The following is a 24311-nucleotide window of genomic DNA, read 5'->3' on the forward strand; positions in this document are numbered from 1 at the left end:
CCAGGAGTGACAAAGACAGCGGGTCTTTGGGGTTTCAAGACTCGAACGTGCTGGAGGGGCTCAAGACGGTGGTGGAGAGCAACTAGGCGCGTGCGCGCAAGGCTTGCCGAGAAGGGGACTAGGCTGATGTCCAGCGGTTGCAAAGAGCCTCTCCAACCTTCATTTGACGCGTGGACTAATAACAAGGAAATACCGACGCGCAGCCAATAAAGGATGAAACGGCTCCAAACAACATTCGGTAGTGGCGAGTGCGCGCAGACGACCATCAGTGTGTTGCGGCGTGGGTGATGGTCCTATTTGCGAGTACCTTGGGGTCTGCAACATGCCACGAGACAAGATGCAAGCCGTGTTGTTGAGTGTTTCCGCAAGCGCTGAGGTTGCTCTTCTTATGAATGGCCCCTAGCTCTGTTTCATCTTCTACGCATAGTGTCGAAGGTCATTATTCGGGCGTCTGAGTCGATCGCTCGTTGGTGACTGCGTCTACATTGCCGCCAGTACCTCTCGACTGACGTTGGCCCGCATACGAGTGCATTCCCGACTACAGCTGATGCTCTCCCGAATCAATAGTCTATCGAGTCTACGGCAACTGTCTTAGGGCTTACTATGGAGATCAGGGCGACGTGTGGGCTCAAATACATTCTTCGACTACACATCCTTGTGCACACGCGAGAGAAAGACCTAGGGTTGACCCCTCTATCCAATTGAACATGTCCATGGCGCTTGAAGATGCATCTTGGCTGACGTTGGACCCCTCCTGCTGGCTCGATAAACTACGGGAGACATACAAACAGAGCTAGATACACCTACGACCGCCACCAACATCTTCGTGTGCATCGTGGATTGTTCCAAGCGTGCGTAACCCAACACATCCCACCTGCGCATCGACTTGGCTCGTCACCCCGGATCCCATCACCATCTCCTGCCTTGACAAGCGCTGCACCCCATCTTCGGAACGCTGCCATCTCAACACGGGTGCCGGCGCTTGTGTTGGCTATCGCCGCCAATGGGGCTATCCGCGGGTGCATGAAGTTTAGTGGGGCCAAACGGAGCAACCAGCAGAGCCCCGCTGCATGAGGAGCTATCAATAGTAACACCACCATTCGACTAAACATACTTTGAACCCATCATAATCACCAAGCTGCTCCCCTCAAGTTAGTGGGCTGCGCAAGAAGTAAGAATAGGTTTTCCAATATCCTAAAGAAAGGGGATGATGCATGTCGAGCAGATGCAGCGCGCAATGTACGATCTATTGCCGGATTTCCTTCCGATCGCGAGGGCTCGAGCACATCTGCAGCAGCTGAAGAACTACGCAAGGTATTCACCGATGGAACAAATCCACACGTCTAAGCAAAACAAACCAAAGATTGTACAACATTCATTTACCATGTTCGCTTTAGTGTAAGCACAATTCTCCGTAATGACTCAATTCTGCAATTTGTGCACATTATGTCAACGCAACAAAGTGCTTGTGGAGATCTATGCTCACAAGCGGTAGTGACATGTTCAGCTCTTGTAAGAGCAGGCTCAATGGTAGCAATTCCACGATTGCGCAGCTACACCTGACAACTTTTGTCACATTTCCAGACATCCTGCCATTTAACGTCAACTTGAGTGATGAGCAACTTCCAATCCAATCCGAGACAAATACAATGTTCACTGGTGAATATGACTCGGATAGTCAACTGACCAATTTACTTACCTGCTATACTGCGATCAGCTCTTCCATATACGAGAGGTGTGCTGCAGCTTTAGACCCTCAAAGATAAGTCATACAATGTCCGTCTTTAAAAATGAATCTTCGAACGAACATCAGGATGATACAACGGAATTCTCATCGTTGCCACAACTGATCTGCAATATACTTTAGTCCTTCCGACAGGTCTGTGCAGCCGTCTATCGGGTTTTGCTCTATCACTCACCCTTAGCGCATAGCCTACTTCAAAGGTATAGCCCTGAATTGATTCATCCATCCATTCACTCACCTAATGCGGAAGGTTCTCTTGGACACAAACACGATAAACTTAGGGTCATAGCTCAGTTCGTTCCCTCATACCAGCTAGCAATCACCTTCTGAGAAAGTTCCTCCTGGAGATTTATAAAGCCTCCCAAATCACTCGTTTTGAGAGATGTACATTATAATCAACTCTGGAAACATCTACACATCAACTCTGAAACTATATTGGATAATCCAAGACACTACAATAATGTCTACCGCTTCTCGCAATACCAACACTAACCGACCCGTGAAGGGTAAAAGTTCCCAGCGTCGCAATGCCGCCAAGACAAGTAACTTTGTCGACTCCCTTTCCCCGACCGGCCAAATTAACAGAGTCCTCGGAGACCTAGAGAATCTAAACGGCGGGTATCATCTCCGCAACTGGTCAGCCTCGGCTCGTAGAGAATTATATCCACACATCACCATCAAAGTGGAAGTACTTGACCCCAACGGCAAAGAGGTGGAAGTCAGTGTCCCCAAGCTAGCTTTCTTTGCTGCTTCACCAGCGTTCCGTCGGCAAATAAGCGATCATGCAGAAGCCAGATTGATTAGATGCAATCACAAAGACGTCACATTGGAGTCGATGCGTGTCATCTCGAAGTGGCTGCGGAAGATCTGCACTGATAAGGAATACACTGACCTTCCCATACCCAACAACCTCCAGAAGGGTCTAGAGCTTCACCTTACAGCGCGTACCTTAGGTATGGCTCAATATACTCAGCAGGTCATCGAACGTTACATTGGTGGTCTTGTTTGTCGTCCTGTGGAAGTCAACGAATTAGTCACCATTGCTGAGCTGACATGCAAGGACGCGGTCGTAGATCCCATTCTGGAGGCATTGGCCAACCACGTGGCGTACCTTTGTCGGTACTATCTGATTAGTAAGGAGCAGGAAGACCAGTACGTCGCTATGCTTACCGGAGAGAAGTGTGGAAAGCTGGTCAAGGTCATGGATGACAAGAAAATTCGGGCTGTTGCAGAGAATGGGTGGGAAGCGGTTTACCGTCGTCCATTGGCTGAGATTTAGGAACGGCCCTCGCTATTGGCGCTCCTGAACGAGATCAGATGCTTCCAGACAAGTGCGTCACTGACGAAGTTGATTCGATTATGGTAAATGCATGTACACATTAAGCTATTCAGACCTTGTTCAACCAAATCAGCTTACTTTGATAATCCCCCATGGGCCACTGAATATTGAGTCCACCATTCATGTATGTAGCCCCACTGTATGTAGCATTGTCCAAGTCGTTGTAGTATCTCGCCTTAGGATCCAAGCCTTGCAGTCTCAGTGGAGGCGCAGCCGGTTTTATCATATATAGTTGCTGGAACGCAAACACTACACTCTGGCTTGCGTCTGCACTGACGAATTGCACACCTGGCCAATTACTGACATCCGGGTGGGCGAGGCGATAAAAGTCACCAGAAATAACTACCGGATTTACGGCTTTAGCTTGCGCCATGATGGACGGTACGGCGGAAGCTTCCTCGGGTGAGAGCTCCCCGGGGTTTAGTTCGAGACCGAAGGAGCCGCACATCATCGCTACATGGCCGCGGTACTCGATGCTGATGTTGCGGTGGGTGAGACCGTTCGGAATAGCGGAGACGTGGCACCCCATCGCCGAAGGTGGGTAGACAAGTGATGTACCCATTTGAATGGTGAGACGGTTCGATGCATCCGTGTTATCGGAAGTCCAGTGCTGAGGCCAGTAGTGGAGCAGACCTGGGTCGAAGCGGCCTCCACCGGATGCGCAGCCTTCCCAAAGTACGTTGGGGTAGCTTGTTGTGAGGTTGTCAATCACGCGGTATAAACCGAGGATATAAGTGTAGTCGTCAGATGGACGGGCAAGCTCATGCATGCCGCGGTTGTTGTCCCATTTCACGTATTGGATGTTCGCAGAATCGAGAATTCGAGAGACGGAGCTGATGATGAACTCTTGTACTTCGGGCAATCCCACGTTCAGTACTAGTTGGTTTCGAGTCAGCGATCTCTGGTGCTTTCCCGCGTGCAAGACCCAATCGGGATGCTCATGGTAAAGTGTCGAGTTGGGATTGACCATTTCTGGTTCTACCCACTAAATATAGAGGTATAATGTCAGTGTATGTCTCAAATTTAGTTCGCATAGCACAGAGACACTCACAATACCGAACTGTAAAGGTGTTGATGATGCGTTCAACACTGTAAAGTTGTTGACCTGCTCCACATATGGGCCAAGACCATCAGGGAATTTAGCCGGATTTGGCGTCCAGTCGCCCAGACCGAGAGAGTCGTTGTTGCGTGGATACTCTACGCCGAACCACCCATCGTCCATCACGAAGAGCTCAATTCCTAGCTCTTCAGCTTCGCCGGCCAGGTTGACCAGAGAAGTCTCGTTGATATCAAAGCTCAATCCTTCCCAAGAGTTGAGTAGAATTGGCCTGGTTTGATCCGTGAACTTGGAACGGGAGAGATGGTTGCGATATAGGTCGTGAAACGAGTGCGATACGCCACCAACACCTTGAGAAGAGTATACACCAACAGCTTCAGGAGACTGGAACATCTCCCCTGGAGCCACACGAATGCTGGCGTGAAGCGGGTTAAGGCCCATAAGCACACGTACGTAGCCATTAGAGAAACGCTGGGCTGTAGCCTCGAAGCTGCCGCTCCAAACCAAACTGAATCCCCACGCCTCTCCGGTAGATTCAGTGGTAGTTGGCGAGACCAAGGCGAAGAAGGGGTTGTGAAGATGCGACGCATACCCTGCCGTGCTTCGGAATCTGCCCTTTATTAACCACACTGTAGCAATACTTGAGGACATCGACTTACGAAGTCTCGCCATAGTCAATCTTTCTCTTCACAGTCTGGAATTCATGTGACCAATCACCATGCGGCTCAATCATCTCCAGATCCAGATTAGGAAAGTCGGTGCTGAAGCTCGAGGCTCTCTCGATGACGATATCGGCAGTACCGTTGTTTGCAATGCTAAAACTTCTCGCAATAGCATTGTACTTGGGGAAGATCGAGTACGACAAAGCCGCCGAAACATCAGAAACGTTGTCGTACATATGTACGGTGATCGTCGTTACATCGCCAGCTTCACCGTAGGTGGCGGGTAGTCCTGGTAGCGAAGGCTTTCCCTGGGTGATCTCGTGAGATTGGTAACGGAACGCGGATACGGTGTCCCCATCAGCATGTTCGATGTGAATCGCTGGTAGTTGGAAGTCGCCACGACCACTGTCAGGAAACTCGCGACGATCGTTGGATATCCCAGCATGCCATCCGTAGGGGAGGATAAAGGCAGGTGGTGTAAAGTCGTCGGTCGGTCCTCCAAAATGATCCGAGATGAGGTCTCCCGACTCGGTATCTACATGGAAGAGGTATGACATGCCATCAGCGGTCAAGGTGAAGTTTGTCCCAGTCGCTGAAATAGCTGCCTCACGTCAGCAGCCGCCTCTATCGGATCCGAAACCCATTCCATACCATTTTGACCAACCACGGCGCTGGCCAAAAGGCTCAACGCGCAAACACCCTTCATGCCAAACATTGCGAGATTTTGCAGTTGAGCAATACGTCGCGGAAATCCGCTAAGGTACCTCCATTAAGTACTTGTCTCAACAACCAATGCCGCATGGTTAGCTTAACATCGGGATGCAATGGCTTGATCATCGTGAGGGGAAGTGGGGAAAGTCTGGGGTCACAGACAAACTCTTTCACAATGCGACTCTACGGAGAATCAAGTGATTGGGTGAAGCGGGCGGAACTGGGCGGATAGGATACCGTTTAGAGATGGGCGCGGTGTAACTCTGGGTCGATGCGAGGTTTAGCCGCGGTAGATGTGGTCAACGGTCCTGTCAAAGGCTGCAGCTGCCATCTCACATCTGGTACACTAGCCCTGTGTTGCCCGGAACACAACATGCCTGTCACTAGAAAACCGTTGGTGTAGCTCCGACATTGTAGAGGGAGCGGCACGGAGGGATTCCCGGAATACCTAGTGTTAGCGACAACGGCAAGGGATTTGTTTTTGGTATCATTCTGAAGTCATACCATCTTTTGCTCGAAAATGACGTCTATGACCTAATGAGCCTGTTGTCGAACACAGGATGAAGTGGTAATATATGCCATTAAACAATACTATACTCATTATGTTTTTGCTCAAGCGCTTGACTCGTCAACTCACCAACTCGCCATGCAGTCTATGTCGTCGCCGCTCTCGGCTTGTTTTGCGATCGCCGCCATGCGATCTGCAAGATGACTGCCCACCGCCACTCCTGCAGTTCGCTACTACACAGTAAATCTTTCATACACCAGGCATACCCAACCACGCTCTAACCTGGAAAACGCCTCTTGGGAGGAAGTAGACAGTCCACAGCGCTGCGAATGCGACTAGCAGGCCCGTGAACTTCTCAAACCAAGTATGAAAGTAGGCAGCTGTCATGAGAAGCATCCACCACATCAGCGCCGCGACACTGAGCGCGAACTTGACGCCACGCGCGGTAGCTTCACCCTCAGACTTCACCAGCTCTTTCTCCACTGCAACACTTGCAACCTTGCCATCTGGCAAAGTGATCAACCTTCCGTCTCTCAGCCCTTCTACACGCGTCAACGCAGGCAGGAATTCCAACCACAGAAGCGATGAGCCAAGAATAAGCAAGAAGACATGTCCAGAGATGTCATGACCACCCTTCCAAGTTCCACCAACTGCCTTACACGTCGCAGCCGTGATATACTCTCTTGTGTTGCTCATTTCTTCCCTCGCCTCGGGATCTCTTATTATTTCGCATTGACCTCCAGTGAACCTGAAGCCGCGATCGATCAACGGCGGTCCAAAGAACCACTGTGTCATGAAGCACCACCAAGTCGTCACAACACCATATCGCATGACCGCTCGGATGCGCCTCGCACTCGCACCCTGACCGAAACCAGGATGGAAGGTAACAAAGACAGCAAATGCTAGTGTAGTCCAGAACCATCCTTGTTTGACAAAGTATACATTGAAGATGTTCTTTTTCTGCGCAAAGTATGAGGGCGCAAATTCGGTAGGGTGAGACTGTAGGGTTGCGGAATAGGGCGCGGCTCGATTGGAAGGCGAAATTATGCTAAAGACGCTACCGAGGAGGAGTGTCAATGGGTAGATGGCGATGAGTTGTGCTTCGAGGCGCGTAGGGAGGAAGGGGGAGCGACGCGCCGATGAGGTCGGTGGGCGGATGGTACCGCCGGGCATGCCCGCTGTGAGAGGTACACCGTTGTCTGTGTCGCTGTTTGGTTTACGCCGCGTTGCCATGGTTGTGGGGGAGATGAGTGATGTGCTCGGTTGAGCTGGAGGTTGCTGTTTTAACTCCTGTAGCTAAGGAAACTGCAGTCCAATGGACAAAGTGGCTTTCAACCACAGCGCAAAAATACGAGCTATCAAATTCGATTGTGTGAGAAAGAAGGATGTCTGCCGTCCGGACTGTAGAGATTGTAGGAAGTGGGCAGCTGCTGTGAAGCGAGATGGAGAACAATGACGTTATGTTCGGCCACAGCTGTGGCGCAGAACGCTAACTGTATCTGGCCTGCCACATAACCTCTTTGAAATGATATTGCCAGCTGTCAACAACACATTGGCCGCTCAAGTGAAGATAGCTCTCGATCGCGTATCCAAACTACTGCCCAATTTTTCTAGAAGTCGGGTGCTTGCGCTTTATTCAAGCTTCATAAAATTATCATACCATATCGACAATAAGGTTTTGTACGAGATTGTTGGCGCATGCCGACAAACCTTCGGCACCGCTTTAAGTATGGCAAGAGGTGTCTTGTAGTACTTTTTGTATACCTCATGACTGACAAGGCTTTCCGACAACTTCTTGACAGTCCCGGCAATTCCTAGTCAATATCGCGGCGCCTAGCGAGCACCTCACACATCTGCGCAATAGGTAAATGGGATTGCTGTAGACCTCTGGCTTGAGACCTGACTTCTTAATTCAAGACCTTGTCAGCGAGCTCAAGCCTATCCACCCTCGTGATACGCGGGATACACTGGCAACGTTTCAGACAAGGGACCGTAGCCAGTTGTCACCCTAATGGGTCATGGAAGTTCTGCCTTGCAAAACTACCAGTACCAGAGAAACTATGGTTCAAGGAATCATGTATTCCCATTTATATCAAGGGATTTGTATGCAAGAAAGTACGAGCGAGTCGGAGAAGAGCTCAGCCCACTATTGACAAGGGCACAGAAAGACAATACCGATGGCAAGCTTCTGGGTTTTAGTGTGAGCGAATTGCAATAGTCGGACCATTAAATTCACTCGTTGCTTCTGATCTGTATGGTCACTCACTTTTCATTCTTCCTTCATATGATACCAATGACGATATCAAGTCCAGCACCACGATTCACTGTAGCCTGGAAGTAGTCAGCACTCTTGCGTCCCAGATGACCACCGCTCTCACACGATGATACGAGCAGACCTTCGAATGTTATTGAAAAAAGGGCAGGTAGATTGTTGGTGAGTCAAGAAACAACAAGGTGAAGTCGTCTTTGAGGGGCAAAGTATTGTTTGACTCAATTACTCTTGCCTTCACTTAACATGTACAAAGATCAAAATTCGCGATCATTATCAATATTGTTTTGGTTTATCCGTTTTCGAGGGCTCATACGTTTCTTTCCCGAAGTGTCATTTTCTCTCCAACAGAAACCCTAATAGATACCTTCCGTATACTACAAATGGCTGGTTCACCTGATAAGAAAAACGACCATCCGCCAGCAGAGCCTTCTAATCGTGGATACTGTCCCCTGAGACATCTAGACGAATCGCTCTTTCCAAACAATAACGGAGATTTCGCCTCTTCATTTATGCAGCCACGTGGATCAGTCAACCGACTACACAATCTACGTAACTAAGAATATCTCCATCTGTAGACTCCGAACTGACTTTAGCGGATAGCTCCAGCGGCGGACCCACCCTCGTGGGAAGACCCGGATCAGGCTTGGCGTTATGCAGACGGTAGGGTCTGGACTGGCGAGGCTTTCGTGGTTCCTCGTCGTGCTCAGCCAGATACCAGGACAGACAGGAACGATACTCGGACTTTGCGAGGCTTCCTAACCGCGGCATTCTCACGAGACCACAGGCAGACCCAGGCACTAGGAGGATCACTTGACTTGGGCGGCCTTGGCTTTAGTGGACCAGCACAAGATCTAGGAGTCTATTCAGATCGTGGCGCAGGTAAACGATGATCTGAAACCTGTTGTTAGTCTTCCCGCTAACCCACCATCTCACAGACTCTTCCTCTCAGAATCTTGTTAGCCTATCCAGTCGCGCTTCACAAGCCTCTACTGCACATCTCCGCGACATGGTGAAAGACACCCCATCTACTAACAAAAGTCAATTCATTTTCACCGGTTGGAATGACGACGCAAAGCGGCAGTTGTTCATGTGGAAGGTGAAGCGCAAAAAAGGGTGCGCATTCTTCCTGCATCTTTTCCCTGGTGAGACCGTGGAGTCACTACACGAGGCTTTCCAGCAATACAGAGACGATGGAGAGCGTCTCTATAACGGCTAAGACGTGCCGGCACGAGTAGGCTTGGTTGGGGTGGTATTGAAGTATGCGAATCTATCTAGGCGGAGAAAGCGCAGTGGAAAGGTTGTAGCCATCTACCTTCCCGAGGTCATGTTAGCTTGCCGCACATATTGGATAAGGAACACATGTTGAAGCTGATTAAGCCGTAGCATGAGAGGCCAGTCCAAAAAATGATAACGTATCATGTAACCTCATACTCACATAAAATGTGGCACGGCCCCGACCAATACAGCATCACTTCGATCCGTGAGAGCGTCATGGTTGTTCGGTGCAGACAACAACGGAACGTCATGATGTGACATGCTGACATGAATTGTGAGCCTAAGAACTTCCGCAAGAACAGTCGACCCCGAGAATCTCGTCGCATAGGCTTAGTCATCTTCGCTAGCGTGTCAATTTCGCGTGGTTTCCCAGCCCGCACTCGACGGGATAGCCACGTCCCGCTCATCAATTTCATCGCCAATTTGTTCCATTTCAGATCGATATTGTGTATTGTTGTTCGTGTTCCCTCTCCACTCGCGTACATTTGTCGCCACTTAAAGGTCGTCGTGACCTTGGAATATGTGCTTCCGATCATGTCCTGACAAGAGCAAACCTACTGTCACCAAACAGGTCTTTCAATGCGCTCAGCAACACCTTAAGTTTTCTTTAACAGAAGAATCGTACGACCTGTAGACTCTGTTTCAACACAGAACCGGTATACTCAAACCGCAATTCGTGTCTCGATTCAAATTCGTTCTTGGCTTTCCTAGCATCACAAAATTACCATCCAGAAGCTTAGCCATGACTTGTCTTTCTTACTTGATTCTTCCAAGACGGCTTTACGAGGGCCGAATGGTTAGAACACGACCATCAGGGCCCAGACGGGAGCTGCGACGCTTTTGCGACATGAGCGACCCCAACATCCTAGCGAGTGGTCGACCATGCCGCGCATTGGCGTTTGACACAGTGCTCCGACCACTTACGATTGCCAAGCTGACCTGCAAACGTTGTGGATGCGTTCCATTATGCAGGTTCCGGCAATGCCAATGTACGCACTAGACGGTGGCTCGGGTAAGCATATGTTGCTGAGACTCATGGGCCTGGAAAAGACTTATCTACAGTACAGATCTCCAACTGACCTTTGATAAGCTTTCTGGTAACATCCTCAATTCGTTTTGGTTTTCTGTTAACTTTGCTGCCGGACAGCTATTCTCTTTACACACCCTTTTTCCAGAGTATCTAATCAGCCAACATGAAGCTCTCTCTCGAACTAACTCTCGGTCTTCTGGTCATATCGTGCGTAGATGCTTTCGTCGTTCCTCCCCGCACACTATGGGCAGTAAGTATATCCAAATTCGACACTACCTTGGCATCGTTCGATATTTGGTCTGTAGCATATGCTTATCCGTGTGATAGACGAAATCAGCTCTTGTTTCCCGCTCGTACCGAGCGCACCCCATTAGACGCGACGCAGACTTTCAGAGTCTAGACTCGTTGACCAACGGGGGAAGCCGCCGTCGCGAAGCTCAAAAACAAGGAGGTGGAGGAGGTGGTCTCACGATTGGAGGACTCACTCTGGGTGGCCCAGGTGGCGGAATTACTGGCAACGGTCTTAAGCTCGGCGGAAACCAGAAGGGAAACAGTACAGCGACGACTGAAGAGGCACCCAAGTCTTCAGCAACAAAAGGCGAAAAGCCCGCTACTGCCGAGGAGGGAAACTCCGCTGCTGAAGCGCAGAAGCCTGCTGCCACGGAAGAGCAAAAGCCAGCAAAATCTGAGGCCGGCGCTGGCGCTGGTACAGAAAACCAGCCTGGCCGCGCCGAAGGAGAGGCAGCGAAGAAGGAAGCCGAGAAGGAAGCTCAAAAGGCAACGGGAGAAAAGTCAAATGGTGTCAAGGCTACTGAAGAATCTGAAAGGTTCTCTGAAGAGTCTGGTATCACTCTCGGCCAGGATGGCAACGCAGACAATCTAGGCGGAAACCTAGGCATTACAGAAGGTTCGGATGGCAGTAAGTCTATTGGTGGATCTAATGGTATCAATATTGCCGCCAACGGAGAAGCGACCCTGGCAGGTAATGAGTAAGTATGAGCCACCACAGGTGTACGACCTGATGCCAGCCGTTGCTGTCGCCATCGTTCTACTTGTATTTCTCCTGGCCGTATACACAACGAACACATCGCTAGAGTCCCCCATAATCTGTATTACCTATTCTATTACTGTCGGCTTCTCATCGCCAAAAGATGATGTTGTGTGCATCAGCTGTCATCGGATCGCGTGTTATAGAATGTATCAAAGCTCTTTGCCAACTCTCATGGATCTACTTCTTGTACTCCAAATACAGCAGATAGCATTGTTCTTTTCTTCATCCTATATCTTGTTTCCCAGGTAAGCAATCTTCCAAATACCTCCTCAATTTCGACATCTCTGCTGACAGCTTTCCCATACCTAGGTACTGTCTCACAGCATGTGGCCCATAACAGAGCTACCAGCAACGCTCAGGTGGCCTCGCAACCCTCACTTTCCTCGTTCACCATTTTCTAGTCCTGCAAATATTATGCCTGCCCCAGGCTCTTGCACGCCTTCCTTCTCGGCGGAAGCGTTCTGCCAAGAACCATAGACTCTGCTACACAGATCAAGTAGGAGCGACTCCCAGCTAGCCAGCACACACCACCCACAATCGCGTCAAATTCATCAGTTACTCGGGGAAAAATGACATACGCGCACTCTGATGACGATGATACCTACGCCGGGATGCATCCGAGTCGACAGCAGCGATATCAGATGCTATCTAGCAGCACGGTCGCATCAGAGGACAACGCCTCCGACAGCGATGAAGAGAGGGACCTGTTTAGATTGAGATTTAAACTGAGTGTTGCAGACCGCAAGAACAGCGATCTAGAAGTCGAAGTCCAGCGCCTGCAGAGTGAAATGGATACGGTCAAGGCTCTGAACCAGAATCTCGAGCAGGAAAAGGCTAACCACACCACCACGACGTCGGAAGCTGAGGCGCTGCGGGCACAGATGGAAGTGCTCGAAGCCGCTCTGGAACACAAGGATGTCGAACTGGCTAATATTGCTGGTGCGGCGCAAGGAATATCGCACTCGTGCGCTCGACCACAGAACTCCTATAATCGCCTCATTGTGAAGCTTGCCGCGGTTCGCGGGGATGTTCATGTTGTAGAACAAGAATTGGATGAAGCAACATCTCACTCGAGCGATAACACTGCAAGCCAAGGACGGATCGCTGATCTGCAGCGAAAGCTGGCGGTCGAGGAAGATAAGGTCGCTAGGCTCACCAAAGCAAACAAACTGCTTACCGAACAGCGCTCAGCGAGCGAAGCAGATGCAGAGTCTTTTAGGGCACGGCTCTCCAACCTCGAAGCTGAGGTGCAGGAGTCTCGCGTGAGCAAATCAAGGACTCAAACGGATCCGGAAAGGTACGTAACGATCGGTGATCTTAGGTTTCGCGACAGACCAACCACGCTTGATTTCTTTAGTGTGACATCATCATCTTATGTTCTGAGAATGCAGCAGGTTACTCCCAGCACCTCCTTTACCCATCCACCTTGCTCCTCTCCATTGAGCATCTCACTCACACCGTTGTAGACTTCTTTCGGGCTGTTCGCAGGCCCAGGTGGGTGTGAACATCCAGACTCCCAGACATGCGACATCCCAAGACCGCCCTGAGATTGAGATTGAGGTGCCGGAGAATGAGATTGAAACCTTGAAAGACAAACTCAACGAGCTCAGGTGGAACGCTCTCGACAATGTCATCGACCTCGATATGGCCAACAGAGCATTTCGTGCCTTCGATTGCGACCACATCAATACTAGGAATCTTCCCGACGGAAGAAACTCTTCGCGTCTACCTAACGCAGGATGGGTTGCGTCGAGCATCTTCAAGGATTGGAAGGAAGACGAGCAGTTTGTCAAGGTCTATAGTAAACGCCGACAGAATGTGATCAACCACCACAAGGCTCATGGGCGCATCCAGGAAGGAAAGGGTGCGAAGTTCTGGCTTCTTAGGGATGAGTTTAACTATGTAGACGAGAAGCGTAGTCTAGATATAGTCTACAAGTAAGATAGCGATGAAAACGGGGAAAGGGGAATGTGCTACTGCCGATATCATACTGTGGTGCAGTCGCGACGGCAAAGATGTTGTTAGGGCTCAGAGATATACATGGTCCCTTACGCAAGGCATGTTAGAGATCTTGACACGACGGAGATAGTTAACCACTGCTCGACGTCGTGTACATGAAAGACCCTTTCAAGCAGAGCAAGATGGCAAATCAACCCGCCATTTCCAATTCCATCATCCCCCAAAATGCTCCTCAACATGATGTGCAACAGCTGCCTCATCCCCCTCAAAATCTTCACACACCGGACATATCGCAACCTGAGGTTTCCTCAACTCTCCACTCCCAGTTCCCTGATATCTCCGATCCGCCTCTTCCAGCGCAGCAAATATTCCCACATCCGCAGGCTGTCTCCTCCTCCTCTCATCATAAAGATACTCATCCTCATCCCTAATATCCCTCTCTATTCTCCCACCAACCATCCTCCCCGGTCTCCTCTCTACACCATTTCCCCCACCTTCACCATCCCTACCCAGCCCCGCACCAGCGCCACCAACAACAGCCTCACCCTGCGTTCCTTCGCTCTCGGAGACAAGTTTCTGTACCCTACCAACCCTTCCATCCCTTAACCTTACTTTCACACCCCGGGGATGATCGCCACGCGTTAGCAAGTCTGCTACAATACCGCGGACTTGATGTCCGGTGGGCTGGTCTTGTTTGAGGATGATGGAGACAGCTGTACCGGGGTTGAGAAAAGCGAAGGATGGGACGGGAGGATAGTCTGGGTCCGATCTGAAGTTCGGTCCACCACGGCCCCTGCCTCTACCTCGACCTCGACCTCGTCCTCGTCCCCGGTAATCTGAGACATGGAAGTTGGCCTCGGAATTGTAGATGAAGGATGGCGTAGAGTCACCGCGGTCCCGCGGTGTGTGGGCGCCTCGTGATGGTCCTGACGTGGGCGTTTGGCGGTTTGGACGGCCGCGTCTGGAAGGTTGCATTGTAGACATTCAATCGTGCGGTCACGTGGCACGATCTGTAGAGGGTAGAGAGGGTGTAGAGGCGCCTCTCAGAAGGTCCTTGTCTTCTAAAGAATGCTCGAGTAGCTATTACTGGTGGTGCAGTCTGAATAGACTTTATGCTCCCTTTGAACGTTGTCAAAACCACTTGCGAAAACCTAACGTATCAAATAAGGAGTAAGTTTTCCCAGCTCAGGGTTTATACGAAGTGGTGCTTTTGTTGGAATGATACTCGTGAGAAAAACCTTCGATAGGGTTACTACTAATTGAGGTAGAAAGAGTAAAAATTAAGGTCTCGGGCACTATGGAAATCAAGGTCATGCGAAATGCTACTGGACGGTTTTCACAAGACCTTAGTGTGTATGACGTCATTGGCTCATTTTGCACACGATTTGGTACGATTTCCGCTGCAAATGTCACGACATGAACGATCCACCACAACGACTATTGTACACGAACACCATTGCGACTCGTCCTTGTGTCGGGAGGCCATCTCTGTCTGTACGTCACGAGCACGAAGACAATCCCTTGGTCGTTAACTTTTTTTTCAAAAAAAAAAAATCGCATTACACTACTAATTCCAACACGTCACATACGGCAGACATTTCTTAGAAGTGGGTTTCATGCACAAAATAGTAATGAGAGACGCCAGGCAATGCTAAATCCCTCGGGAGCCAACGTGAAAATCAATGCTTCGCATCCCACCCAAATACAGGAGAGCGATCCGAACGACCGTCTATGCATCTACTGCTCGCGCGTCTCCTGTATCCAACGCCAGTAAATGAAATCTGTCGGAAGTGTTCTGCCAAGGGTATACACACGAATCAAAGAGAGGATGCTGTTTTTGAAACGGAGCGTCGTCGTGGGGGTTGTGTGGGTATAAATGAGGCGCTTAGAAGGGGAAGCCACCGGGAGGTCCTCCTCTTCGACCACCGCTGGGCATACCACCCATACCACCGAATGGACTGCCGCCACCGCCGCTGCTGAAGTGGAAACCACCTCCTCCGCCACGGCCGCCTCCCATGCCTCCACCCATGCCACCGAACATTTGCATGACTGTGCCTTTTGTTAGCTGTGGATGTTTTCTCACAGTGGTTATTGTACTTACGGATCTCTGGGTCAATGCCACCACCCATGCCACCCATGCCTCCACCCATGCCGCCCCCACCGAACATGTCGTTGGGGTCTACAAGATCAGCGCCGGAGTCGTACCGTTCACGTTTCTGTGCGTCGCTCAGAGTCTCGTGTGCTTCTTGGATCTCCTTGAACCTGTCTGCAGCATCCGCGTCGTCAGGGTTCTTGTCTGGGTGATGTACGATGGCCAGCTTTCGGTATGCTTTCTTGATTTGTTGCTCTGTGGCATCCTTCTCGATACCGAGAATCTTGTAGTAGTCTTTCCTCTTGCTCTTCTTGAGCTCCATCTCGGCATCACGGATTTCCTTGGCGATTCCAGGTTCCGACGGGTTCTCTTCCTGGATGGCCTTGAGATCACGCACAGCCTCCTCCCAGTTGCCGTTCTCGCCCAAGGCTTTTGCCCGGGTCTTCCGTGCCTTTGTGTAGCTTGGGTCGAGTTCCAGCGCCTTCTCGCAGTCGGCAATGGCTTGCTTCCAGCTCTTTTGCCGGCTGTGGCAGAGGGCTCGGTTCTGAAGGATCTTGGAGTTTGTGCCCTTGTTCGAGGGATCGACTTCTAGCGCCTGGGTGTAGGTGTCGATGGCTTCTTGGAACCTGCCAGACTTAAAGGCAGCGTTACCTTCCGACTTCATGCGGTCCAGTTTTTGAACCATGCGAAGGTACTTCACAGCAGCCTTGAAGTCAGGGTCGCAGGCAAGCGCTTGTCTGAAATGTTGGACAGCCTTGTCGTTCTCGCCCTGGGCGTATAGGATGCGACCGCGAAGCACGAGAGCATCCGGGTCCTGGTTGTTATACCGTAGCAGCGACATGGCAACGTTCTGTGCCTCCCCAAGCGCATTGGCATTGCCCATGCGCAGGTGTGCCTCTCCCCGCATAAGCTGCCACTTTCGGGGCTTGTCTACACCAGCACCGAGGCCCTTCTCAGCCTCGTTGAGAGCGTAGATGACCATGGAGCCCGAGCCCTCGTTCCGTGCAGTGTCCTCGGCCATGCGGAGGTGCTTTTGCATTGTCAAGGCAGGCTGCTTGTCTTTGGCCGTGGCATTGATGGAGTCGTATACTTGCACAGCCTCGTCTGGCCGTCCCAGACTGGTATATACTCTGCCTAACCGCAGCAGGATCTTCATGTTGTTGGGGTCCAGCTCGTCGGCCATCTTGCAGTCCTCCATGGCCTCGTAGAACTTGTTGGCGGAAATGTAGGCGGCGGCCCGGTTCGAGTAGTAGGTGGCATTCTTGGGGTCGGCCTCGATAGCTGCGGATTGGTTAGCCCGAAGCTCTCCTTGGTGTGTTGTGTAGTGCAAAGCTGCAGCTAGTGCATGGCAAGTATGACTACGCACCTTTGGAGTATTCCTCGATGGCGCGTGGGTAATCCTTGATCTTGAAGAATTTGTTGCCAGCAGCCTTGTACTCCTCGGCGTCTATGGTCGGGGGCTCAGCAGGCGGGGTGGCAGCCTCGGGAGTGGCAGCGTAGTTTGCTGTGGGCGGCGGCGGGCTCTTTGTGTATCTGTGGGGAGGAGGAGCGGGCCCGTCTGGGGCGCCGTTGGCGCCATTCGTCTTTGGGGCGTCTGCTACCGGGCTCGAAGGTGCGGGCGAGGACGAGTGTTCCCGGTCGACGTCCATTGGCTGGGGTGTGGGCTGGTCCATGGCGGACATTTGCGAGGACAGGCGTTGGCGTTCCTCAGGCGGCAGATTTAGCGGGTGTGAGTCGCGGTCGTACTTGGAGGAACGCTTGGACGAGTATGAGCTCGAACGGCGGCTGGAGGAGCGTTCCCGGTCTTTCACCTTGGAGTGGGTGTGCTTGTCAGGCGAGGCAGGAGGGGTGCCCGCGGTAGCCTGGGGTGAAGGTCGGGGGGCAAGGTTGGGGATATCTCTGGTCTTGGACGACTTCTTTGAGGATGCGAAGAAGGAGGGAAGAACCATGGGGGCGAGCTGCGGAAGGATAGCGGCCTGGATGGTGTCACTAGAAATTTAGTCTGGCTGCAGCGACTGTTGGTTGAGATCCAGGGCGGATAAAAATTAAGCTGGGATTTTGGTCCTAAAAACGATGCTAGAATGTTCCATATCAGCGAGGTTAAGCCCGCTAGCACGTCTGCCACAAGGGCAAGCCGCAGCGGACGTGCATCGGAAGGCTGGGGCTGATAATCGCCTACACGCCGCGACGCCAATCACCTGCATGAGCGTAGGCGTGCATTTACTGGCCGCTGTCACTTCGCTCGTGCTGCAGACGCTCTGCAATTGCCTATGTCGTTTCACCCTCACTCTACAGCTATACCTTGCGTGGCGTCTGACTCGCCCAGTTCGCGAAGAGAGGTTGGGAGCCGCAGCGTCAATAGAGAACAACAACACCTTGCATGGAGGATGCGCGAAACTCTGCCCACTCCCAACGCTCGCCGTCACATGTCGGTCGATGCGTTGGTTTATCGACGGCCAGCCTGCTTCTTTGTGTGCCAATGTAAAACGCTCTCTTGTTCTGCGGGTCCATGTTTACATGTCCGAAGACGACAAGCAACAACACCGAGGATAACTCCTACCAGGCAAGCGCTTATCCTATGACTCGTCATTGCGGAGAGAAACATTTGGGGACTGCGCGATCGGCTGGATGTTCCCAAACAGGTAACTCGACATGGTCGTGACCAATCAGAGGAGACTGTGGCCAACGATTGTCGAAACGTTGATTCTTCAATCGACTCCATGTCATCCATGCTAATGTAAACACATCCCTAGAATTCTTCGAGTTTGGACAGAATACCGTCCGCGTGCGTCGCCAGCTGACCACCTTACTCCTCCAAGACGGCCCCGCTCCATCTCACCACATGCACTAGCCTGGCGATCCTGGAGCTCTCTCACTGCACTCCTCATCGTCTGGTTCCACAAAGCCTCAGCCCATGCCACGTAGATATTTGTGTAGAGTATTCAACCCAACTTGACGTCCCAGTCACACTACCGCCGCTCTCTGTCTCCCCGCCAGTGCCCCTCGCCTCCGTCATCCCGCTCCGATACGCACGTGCCACCAGTTACCGGCATAGCGGCGTCACCTCCAGGCCAGATCCAAGGCTTCATTCCACATCCTAAGATAGTAATCGCGCTTGGGCGCAACAGCGGGAGCCACAAATTTCGGGCCCTTCAAACGCTTAACCGCTAGCTCCCCGCCACCTTTGTCCCCTTCACACCCGCGCCAACAGCACGTATGACAGGCGGCGACCAACAACGAGTGGCCACTTCTGACTACCGCTCTGATTACCGCCACGGTCTCGACGCATCTTCCACACCCCAGCAGCCCTCGATCAGCGAGTCGGATCGCCTGTCCATCACCATGGGACTCACCTACAACATCTACCTCAACTCCACCTCATCGCGCATCTACGGCTGCAAGAACTGCAAGACCCATCTCTCCAACCACGATGACATACTCAGCAGGGTCAGCGCGCCTTGAACTCCACGCATCAATAGAATGCTAACATTACGAAGAACTTCCGTGGCCAGCACGGCAAGGCCTATCTCTTTGACAGCGTCGTAAACATTACCGAATCCGACCCCAACGAACGCAACATGACCACAGGACGTCACATAGTACGAGACATCCACTGTCGCCAGTGCAAGGAGACTGTCGGTTGGAAATACGACAAGGCATACGAGGCCAGCGAGAAGTACAAGGAGGGCAAGTTCATCCTGGAGGAGGAGCTACTTTGCACCGTCACTTAGAGGGAGAGCATTTTACTAGATACCGTCGACGTCATATTTGCATGGGTATTTGTTGCGATTCTTGGATTGGATATGGCGATACGGCTTGGATTTTGCGAAAGGTGTTTACGCGTTTGGGTTTGACTGAACTTCAGACAAGGCGTTCAGGTGGGTTTACATGGTACGCTAGACCCTACAGTGCTGTTGCTATTTTTTTTTTATCCACGAGCTGGCATGTTGATGCGGAAGCGGCGGAGGGCTGCGGTGAGCTTCGAGCTTCGAGCTTCTTAGAGCTATGAGCTGTCCAAGTCCGTAGAACCGAATCGCGCAACTCATCAACTCATGACACCAGTCTCAACATTTCCCATGTGTCTCCAGGCGTGGCTGACTACCTCAGCAATGTTATTTAAGCTGTGAAACATCCGTGCAGCCAATATACTTCCGCTGCCCGTGGTGTGTACCCCGCAGTCGAACCTCGGCGGGGCAGAAGCTACCATACCACATCATCACCGAGGACCATTTCGCGCGTCCGATGTCGTCAGAGCGCGCGCCCTACATCGCGCCTTATAGGTAGTCCACCAGCTCCACTTGATCGCTCCTAGTTTCTCAACTCAAACGTGTGTCTTTATTTCAATCTTGTCACGCTCATCTCAGTATCTTACCATCGATAATCAGTTGCAGTAATCAAACACGACATGAAAGCAGTGGTATTCAAGGGACCGGGGAAGGTGGTGATTGAAGATAGGCCAATTCCAAAGATTCAAGATGCCGGAGATATCATCGTCAAAGTTGAAAAGGTACGCTAGCAGTTCAGCATCATCACTTCCTACTAATCCTTCGCAGACGGCATTGTGCGGCAGGTACTTAGAATCACCATCGATGCTACCGACGTCTCTGACTGAACACATCAAGTGAACTGCACGTTTTCCGCGGCCATCAACCATCTGCTACCGATTTTGTGATGGGTCATGAGTTTACTGGCCACGTTCACGAAGTAGGTTCATCGATTAAGACACTCAAAGTCGGGGATCGTGTTGTTTCGCCATTTACAACCTCCTGCGGCGAATGTTTCTACTGTACCCACGGCTTCTCTTCGCGATGTGTCAAGAGCCAGCTGTTTGGCTGCCCTGCCCTAGATGGCGGCCAGGCGGAATATGTCCGAGTCCCTCTAGCCGACTCGACGGCCGTCAAAGCACCATCGGGCATCAAAGACGAGGCCCTAGTTCTTATGGCAGATATATTTCCAACAGGCATGTTCGCAGCTAAGAACGGCTTCCAATACTCCACGCCAGAGGAGATCAAGGACAGTGTCGTCGTGCTCATTGGCTGTGGCCCTGTAGCTCTCTGCGCACTTTGTAACATCACCGACTATAAGCCAAAACATATCCTCGCTGTTGACTCTGTTCCCTCTCGCCTGGAACTCGCCAAGTCCCTGGGTGCAGAGCCCTGGAACTTTCAAACTGATCGCGAGGGCCTGGACAAACGTGTCAAAGAGCTCACAGAGGGTCGCGGTGCAGACATTATCATTGAAGTTGTCGGACTTTCGCCTGCCCTTCGCATGGGTTATGAGCTTGTCCGACCTTGGGGTGTCATCAGCTCTGTCGGTGTGCATAATGGCGAGATACCCTGGACCGGCAATGAAGCATACAACAAGAACGTTAGGATCCAGATGGGAAGGTGTCCGGTGAGAAGTGTGTTCGAGGAGGCTTTGGAAAGCTTAAAGCGGCATCAGGAAAAGCTTGGGTAAGTTTGAGGCTGGAACATGGAGGAAATTTGATGGCTAACCCGTGACAGATTCATGGCTGACAAGATCATGCCACTAAGCGAAGCCCTTGAAGGTTATGACTTGTTCGATAAGATGAAGGTGCAGAAAGTTGTTTTCGAGGCGCAGAAGTAGGGTTCGTACGTGACAAAAGCATTGAGCGGTGTTGAGGTAGCAGGCGTTGATGGTAGTAGGGGCAAGTGCACAGGTTGGCAGAGTCACAGTGTCCTCAAGCTGAGTTAAACAATTGAATAGTGGATGATCCGCACATCTCAGCCAATCGCAATTATGGACGGCACGATACATTCACATTCCAACCATCGTTAGCCAATACCCTGGATGCTCTGATTTAGCTGCATCTTCGTGGGGACGTGGCCGTTTTCAAGGCCTGTGCACGCGGGGTCTATTCTGTTCTGTGTTCGATGATGGGGCGCGCGATACTTGCGAACAGCTCAATGCATTCACGCCTGCAGGCCATGCATGGTGGTTGCCCGTAGGAACGGTGTCGACTGCTGCACAAGGACATGAAATGCATTGAATCCTCCGTAGCTTCCTCCCAGCATCTGCAATCTTTGTGAATACGGCAAGGCTCGTCCGTCTCGCTAAGAGAAGCTACATCTGCCGCCCTAATATTGCTCAGACCCAGGGCTTCGTCTCCCTCCGTCACCTTACCTCCACTCTACCTGCACGCTCCAAACTGGTTCAGACAACACTCCTCTCTTCTCTTCTCCCACCCGTCCCCCAACCCTCCTCTCCGCTCACACCTACCCTTGCTCCCCCCTCTCATCTACCTGTTCGCTATCCCGCACCGACCACCTCCCCCGCCACTTCCGTAATCGCCAGTGAGTAGCTTCCATGCCGACCTCCAAACACAAACCTCGACACAGTCACTGACATTTGACACAATAGTCTGGAGAGTTTCGACCCGTCCTCCTCACCCTCTCCACCCCACTGCACCTAGGTCTCGTTTCCGTCTCCACAACACAACTTCGTCTCTTGTAAGTATCGCGACACTGCGCGTGTCGCAAAACTACGTCACTGACCGCAGCTGCAGCGCTTCCCTGGACCATCTCCACAACATGTCCTCAGAAGAGCCCCAACCCGGTCCCGGTCAAGATGCCAGCCGCGTCGCCGACCAACTGGACCGCCTCAACATCGACGGTGAGGGCGAAGTAGCCCCGCGCACCGAAGAGGAATACGCCGAGTCGCAGCTCACCCTGCGAGCCATTGTTTCGTCCAAGGAGGCCGGTGTCATTATTGGCAAGGCGGGCAAGAACGTTGCTGACCTGCGCGACGAGACTGGCGTGCGCGCCGGTGTCAGCAAGGTCGTTCAAGGTGTTCATGACCGTGTCCTCTCCGTCACTGGCAGCCTCTCTGGCATCGCCAAGGCATATGGCCTAGTCGCCAAAGGTCTGCTCGAAGGCGCTCCTGCAATGGGCATGGGCGGCGTTATCCGCACGGACGGCACTCATCGTATGTACAATTGCGACACCACAGCGCTCTCCCAGCGACATGGCTGCGTATGAGAGCTGGTACCAAGCTAACTTCTGTAGCCATCCGCCTGCTCATCTCGCACAACCAAATGGGTACCATCATTGGTCGCCAGGGCCTGAAGATCAAGCAGATTCAGGATGCCTCTGGCGTTCGTATGGTTGCGCAGAAGGAGATGCTCCCCCAGTCCACCGAGCGCATCGTCGAAGTCCAAGGATCGCCTGGCGGTATCGAGAAGGCTATCTGGGAGATTGGCAAGTGCCTTATCGACGACTCCGAGCGCGGCTACGGTACTGTCCTCTACAATCCTGCCGTCAGGGTTCAGCCTGGCGCTGGCCCCGTCCCACTATCCAACGGTGGTGGTGCACCTAGCGGTGGTATGGGCGGACGCTCGTACAACCGCACTGGTCATGGCGCTGATTTCAGTGATTCGCCTCCTGCCTTTTCCCGACGATCTGGCTCCGATGCCGCGAGCAGGCCTCCACCCCCAACGCATACCGAAGATGGCGAAGAGATGCAGACTCAGAACATCAGCATCCCATCTGACATGGTTGGCTGTATCATTGGACGCGGCGGTAGCAAGATCAGCGAGATTCGCAAGACCTCCAACGCCCGTATCTCCATTGCGAAGGCACCCCATGACGACACTGGCGAGCGCATGTTTACCATCACTGGTAGTGCCAGTGCTAACGAGAAGGCGCTCTATCTTCTCTATGAGAACCTTGAGGCTGAAAAGATGCGTCGCAGCCAGGCCCAGGAGTAGATCGCTTCGTAGATATGCATCTGCTACCCAACCTCGGCGCCGTTAGGAGTTTCGCGGCGTTGTCGCTACACCTTGAGGGCCTTGCCCACTCTCTTGGGGGTCGCCAGACAGCCCGAGGCCGCTCAGGCTTCGCTACAAACTGCGAAATCTTTATATTCGTCGCCATCTGCATTTATGCCTCTAGTCATGGAGGCCACGACAACCGTCAACAAAAAGCATGGATTTGCTTAGTTTCTTACTTGCTGTTACTGATGGATACCATGGATTGTCTGGAGCATTGTTTACTTTTCTTTCTATTGTCGAGAGAGATCTGAGTGCACGCTGAGCGGCTCACGAATGTCATGACGTTATGGCCTTTGATATCCGGATAGTACATCTGCTCATGGGTAGCAGCTCTGACATCCATCTTTGGGTTTTCTTGGCGAAGAAGAGCCGGAGAAGAACTGAGATGATTCTCGCCATCTCCTGGTCTCTACCACAACACTCCGATGTACCTTCCTAATCACTCCCTCACTCCTTGCCCGAACACCTTCCCCCTTCCTTGCTCTCCCTACCGACACTCCGATACAACCAAACAACATCTATTACAAATATCTAGAATTCTATGATGCTAGTGTCTAAATTCGATGCGTGATGCTGTGCTTGCGAAAGCTTGAGGGTGATGCCGGCCAAAGGGAAATAAGGTTAGCATTACACGTGCAAAACGAGGCTGTCCGAACCGTTGGACCCTTCAGGCGGAGTACGTCATTAGTGCCACGCTCGGACGAAGCACCTGCGCAAGACGTCCGGTCTGTGCCATCCTGCACCTTATAAAGTCAGCTAGAGAGACAGCGTTGAAGAAGGTTAAGGCGAAAGATTCCACGGCACATATACCAGCAACAGCAA

At 51.8% G+C, this 24311-nt stretch overlaps 9 protein-coding genes across 9 annotated transcripts; 5 read left to right on the forward strand and 4 right to left on the reverse strand.

Annotated features, from left to right (window-relative positions):
• Positions 1-2204: 2204 nt before the first annotated feature.
• Positions 2205-3023, forward strand: AA0111_g10283 (hypothetical protein; the record flags this gene model as incomplete). The annotated part of the gene is made up of 1 exon (XM_028644015.1): positions 2205-3023. One exon carries the CDS (start codon positions 2205-2207, stop codon positions 3021-3023), a length of 819 nt encoding a protein of 272 aa, XP_028502119.1.
• A 109-nt stretch (positions 3024-3132) lies between these two features.
• AA0111_g10284 (Alpha-galactosidase 2) lies at positions 3133-5517 on the reverse strand (the record flags this gene model as incomplete). The annotated part of the gene is made up of 4 exons (XM_028644016.1): positions 3133-4068; positions 4135-4750; positions 4800-5403; positions 5454-5517. The coding sequence occupies 4 exons, from the start codon at positions 5515-5517 to the stop codon at positions 3133-3135; spliced, it is 2220 nt and encodes a 739-aa protein (XP_028502042.1).
• Positions 5518-6270: 753 nt separating this feature from the next.
• On the reverse strand, positions 6271-7254 carry AA0111_g10285 (hypothetical protein; the record flags this gene model as incomplete). The annotated part of the gene is made up of 1 exon (XM_028644017.1): positions 6271-7254. One exon carries the CDS (start codon positions 7252-7254, stop codon positions 6271-6273), a length of 984 nt encoding a protein of 327 aa, XP_028502120.1.
• Positions 7255-10761: 3507 nt separating this feature from the next.
• AA0111_g10286 (hypothetical protein) lies at positions 10762-11591 on the forward strand (the record flags this gene model as incomplete). The annotated part of the gene is made up of 2 exons (XM_028644018.1): positions 10762-10848; positions 10926-11591. The coding sequence occupies 2 exons, from the start codon at positions 10762-10764 to the stop codon at positions 11589-11591; spliced, it is 753 nt and encodes a 250-aa protein (XP_028502043.1).
• A 669-nt stretch (positions 11592-12260) lies between these two features.
• On the forward strand, positions 12261-13590 carry AA0111_g10287 (hypothetical protein; the record flags this gene model as incomplete). Its single annotated transcript, XM_028644019.1, has 2 exons — positions 12261-12946; positions 13116-13590. The coding sequence occupies 2 exons, from the start codon at positions 12261-12263 to the stop codon at positions 13588-13590; spliced, it is 1161 nt and encodes a 386-aa protein (XP_028502121.1).
• A 231-nt stretch (positions 13591-13821) lies between these two features.
• AA0111_g10288 (hypothetical protein) lies at positions 13822-14583 on the reverse strand (the record flags this gene model as incomplete). The annotated part of the gene is made up of 1 exon (XM_028644020.1): positions 13822-14583. One exon carries the CDS (start codon positions 14581-14583, stop codon positions 13822-13824), a length of 762 nt encoding a protein of 253 aa, XP_028502040.1.
• Positions 14584-15493: 910 nt separating this feature from the next.
• Positions 15494-17649, reverse strand: AA0111_g10289 (hypothetical protein; the record flags this gene model as incomplete). The annotated part of the gene is made up of 3 exons (XM_028644021.1): positions 15494-15657; positions 15710-16981; positions 17067-17649. 3 exons carry the CDS (start codon positions 17647-17649, stop codon positions 15494-15496), a joined length of 2019 nt encoding a protein of 672 aa, XP_028502041.1.
• Positions 17650-18916: 1267 nt separating this feature from the next.
• AA0111_g10290 (hypothetical protein) lies at positions 18917-19431 on the forward strand (the record flags this gene model as incomplete). Its single annotated transcript, XM_028644023.1, has 2 exons — positions 18917-19147; positions 19198-19431. 2 exons carry the CDS (start codon positions 18917-18919, stop codon positions 19429-19431), a joined length of 465 nt encoding a protein of 154 aa, XP_028502091.1.
• A 674-nt stretch (positions 19432-20105) lies between these two features.
• Positions 20106-23426, forward strand: AA0111_g10291 (hypothetical protein; the record flags this gene model as incomplete). The annotated part of the gene is made up of 8 exons (XM_028644024.1): positions 20106-20207; positions 20254-20270; positions 20323-21153; positions 21205-21303; positions 21722-22014; positions 22089-22170; positions 22227-22645; positions 22726-23426. The coding sequence occupies 8 exons, from the start codon at positions 20106-20108 to the stop codon at positions 23424-23426; spliced, it is 2544 nt and encodes an 847-aa protein (XP_028502090.1).
• Between the last annotated feature and the right edge of the window lie 885 nt (positions 23427-24311).

This window comes from Alternaria arborescens (genome assembly GCF_004154835.1).
Source record: "Alternaria arborescens strain FERA 675 chromosome Unknown contig_34, whole genome shotgun sequence".
Classification (NCBI taxonomy): Eukaryota; Fungi; Ascomycota; class Dothideomycetes; order Pleosporales; family Pleosporaceae; genus Alternaria; species Alternaria arborescens.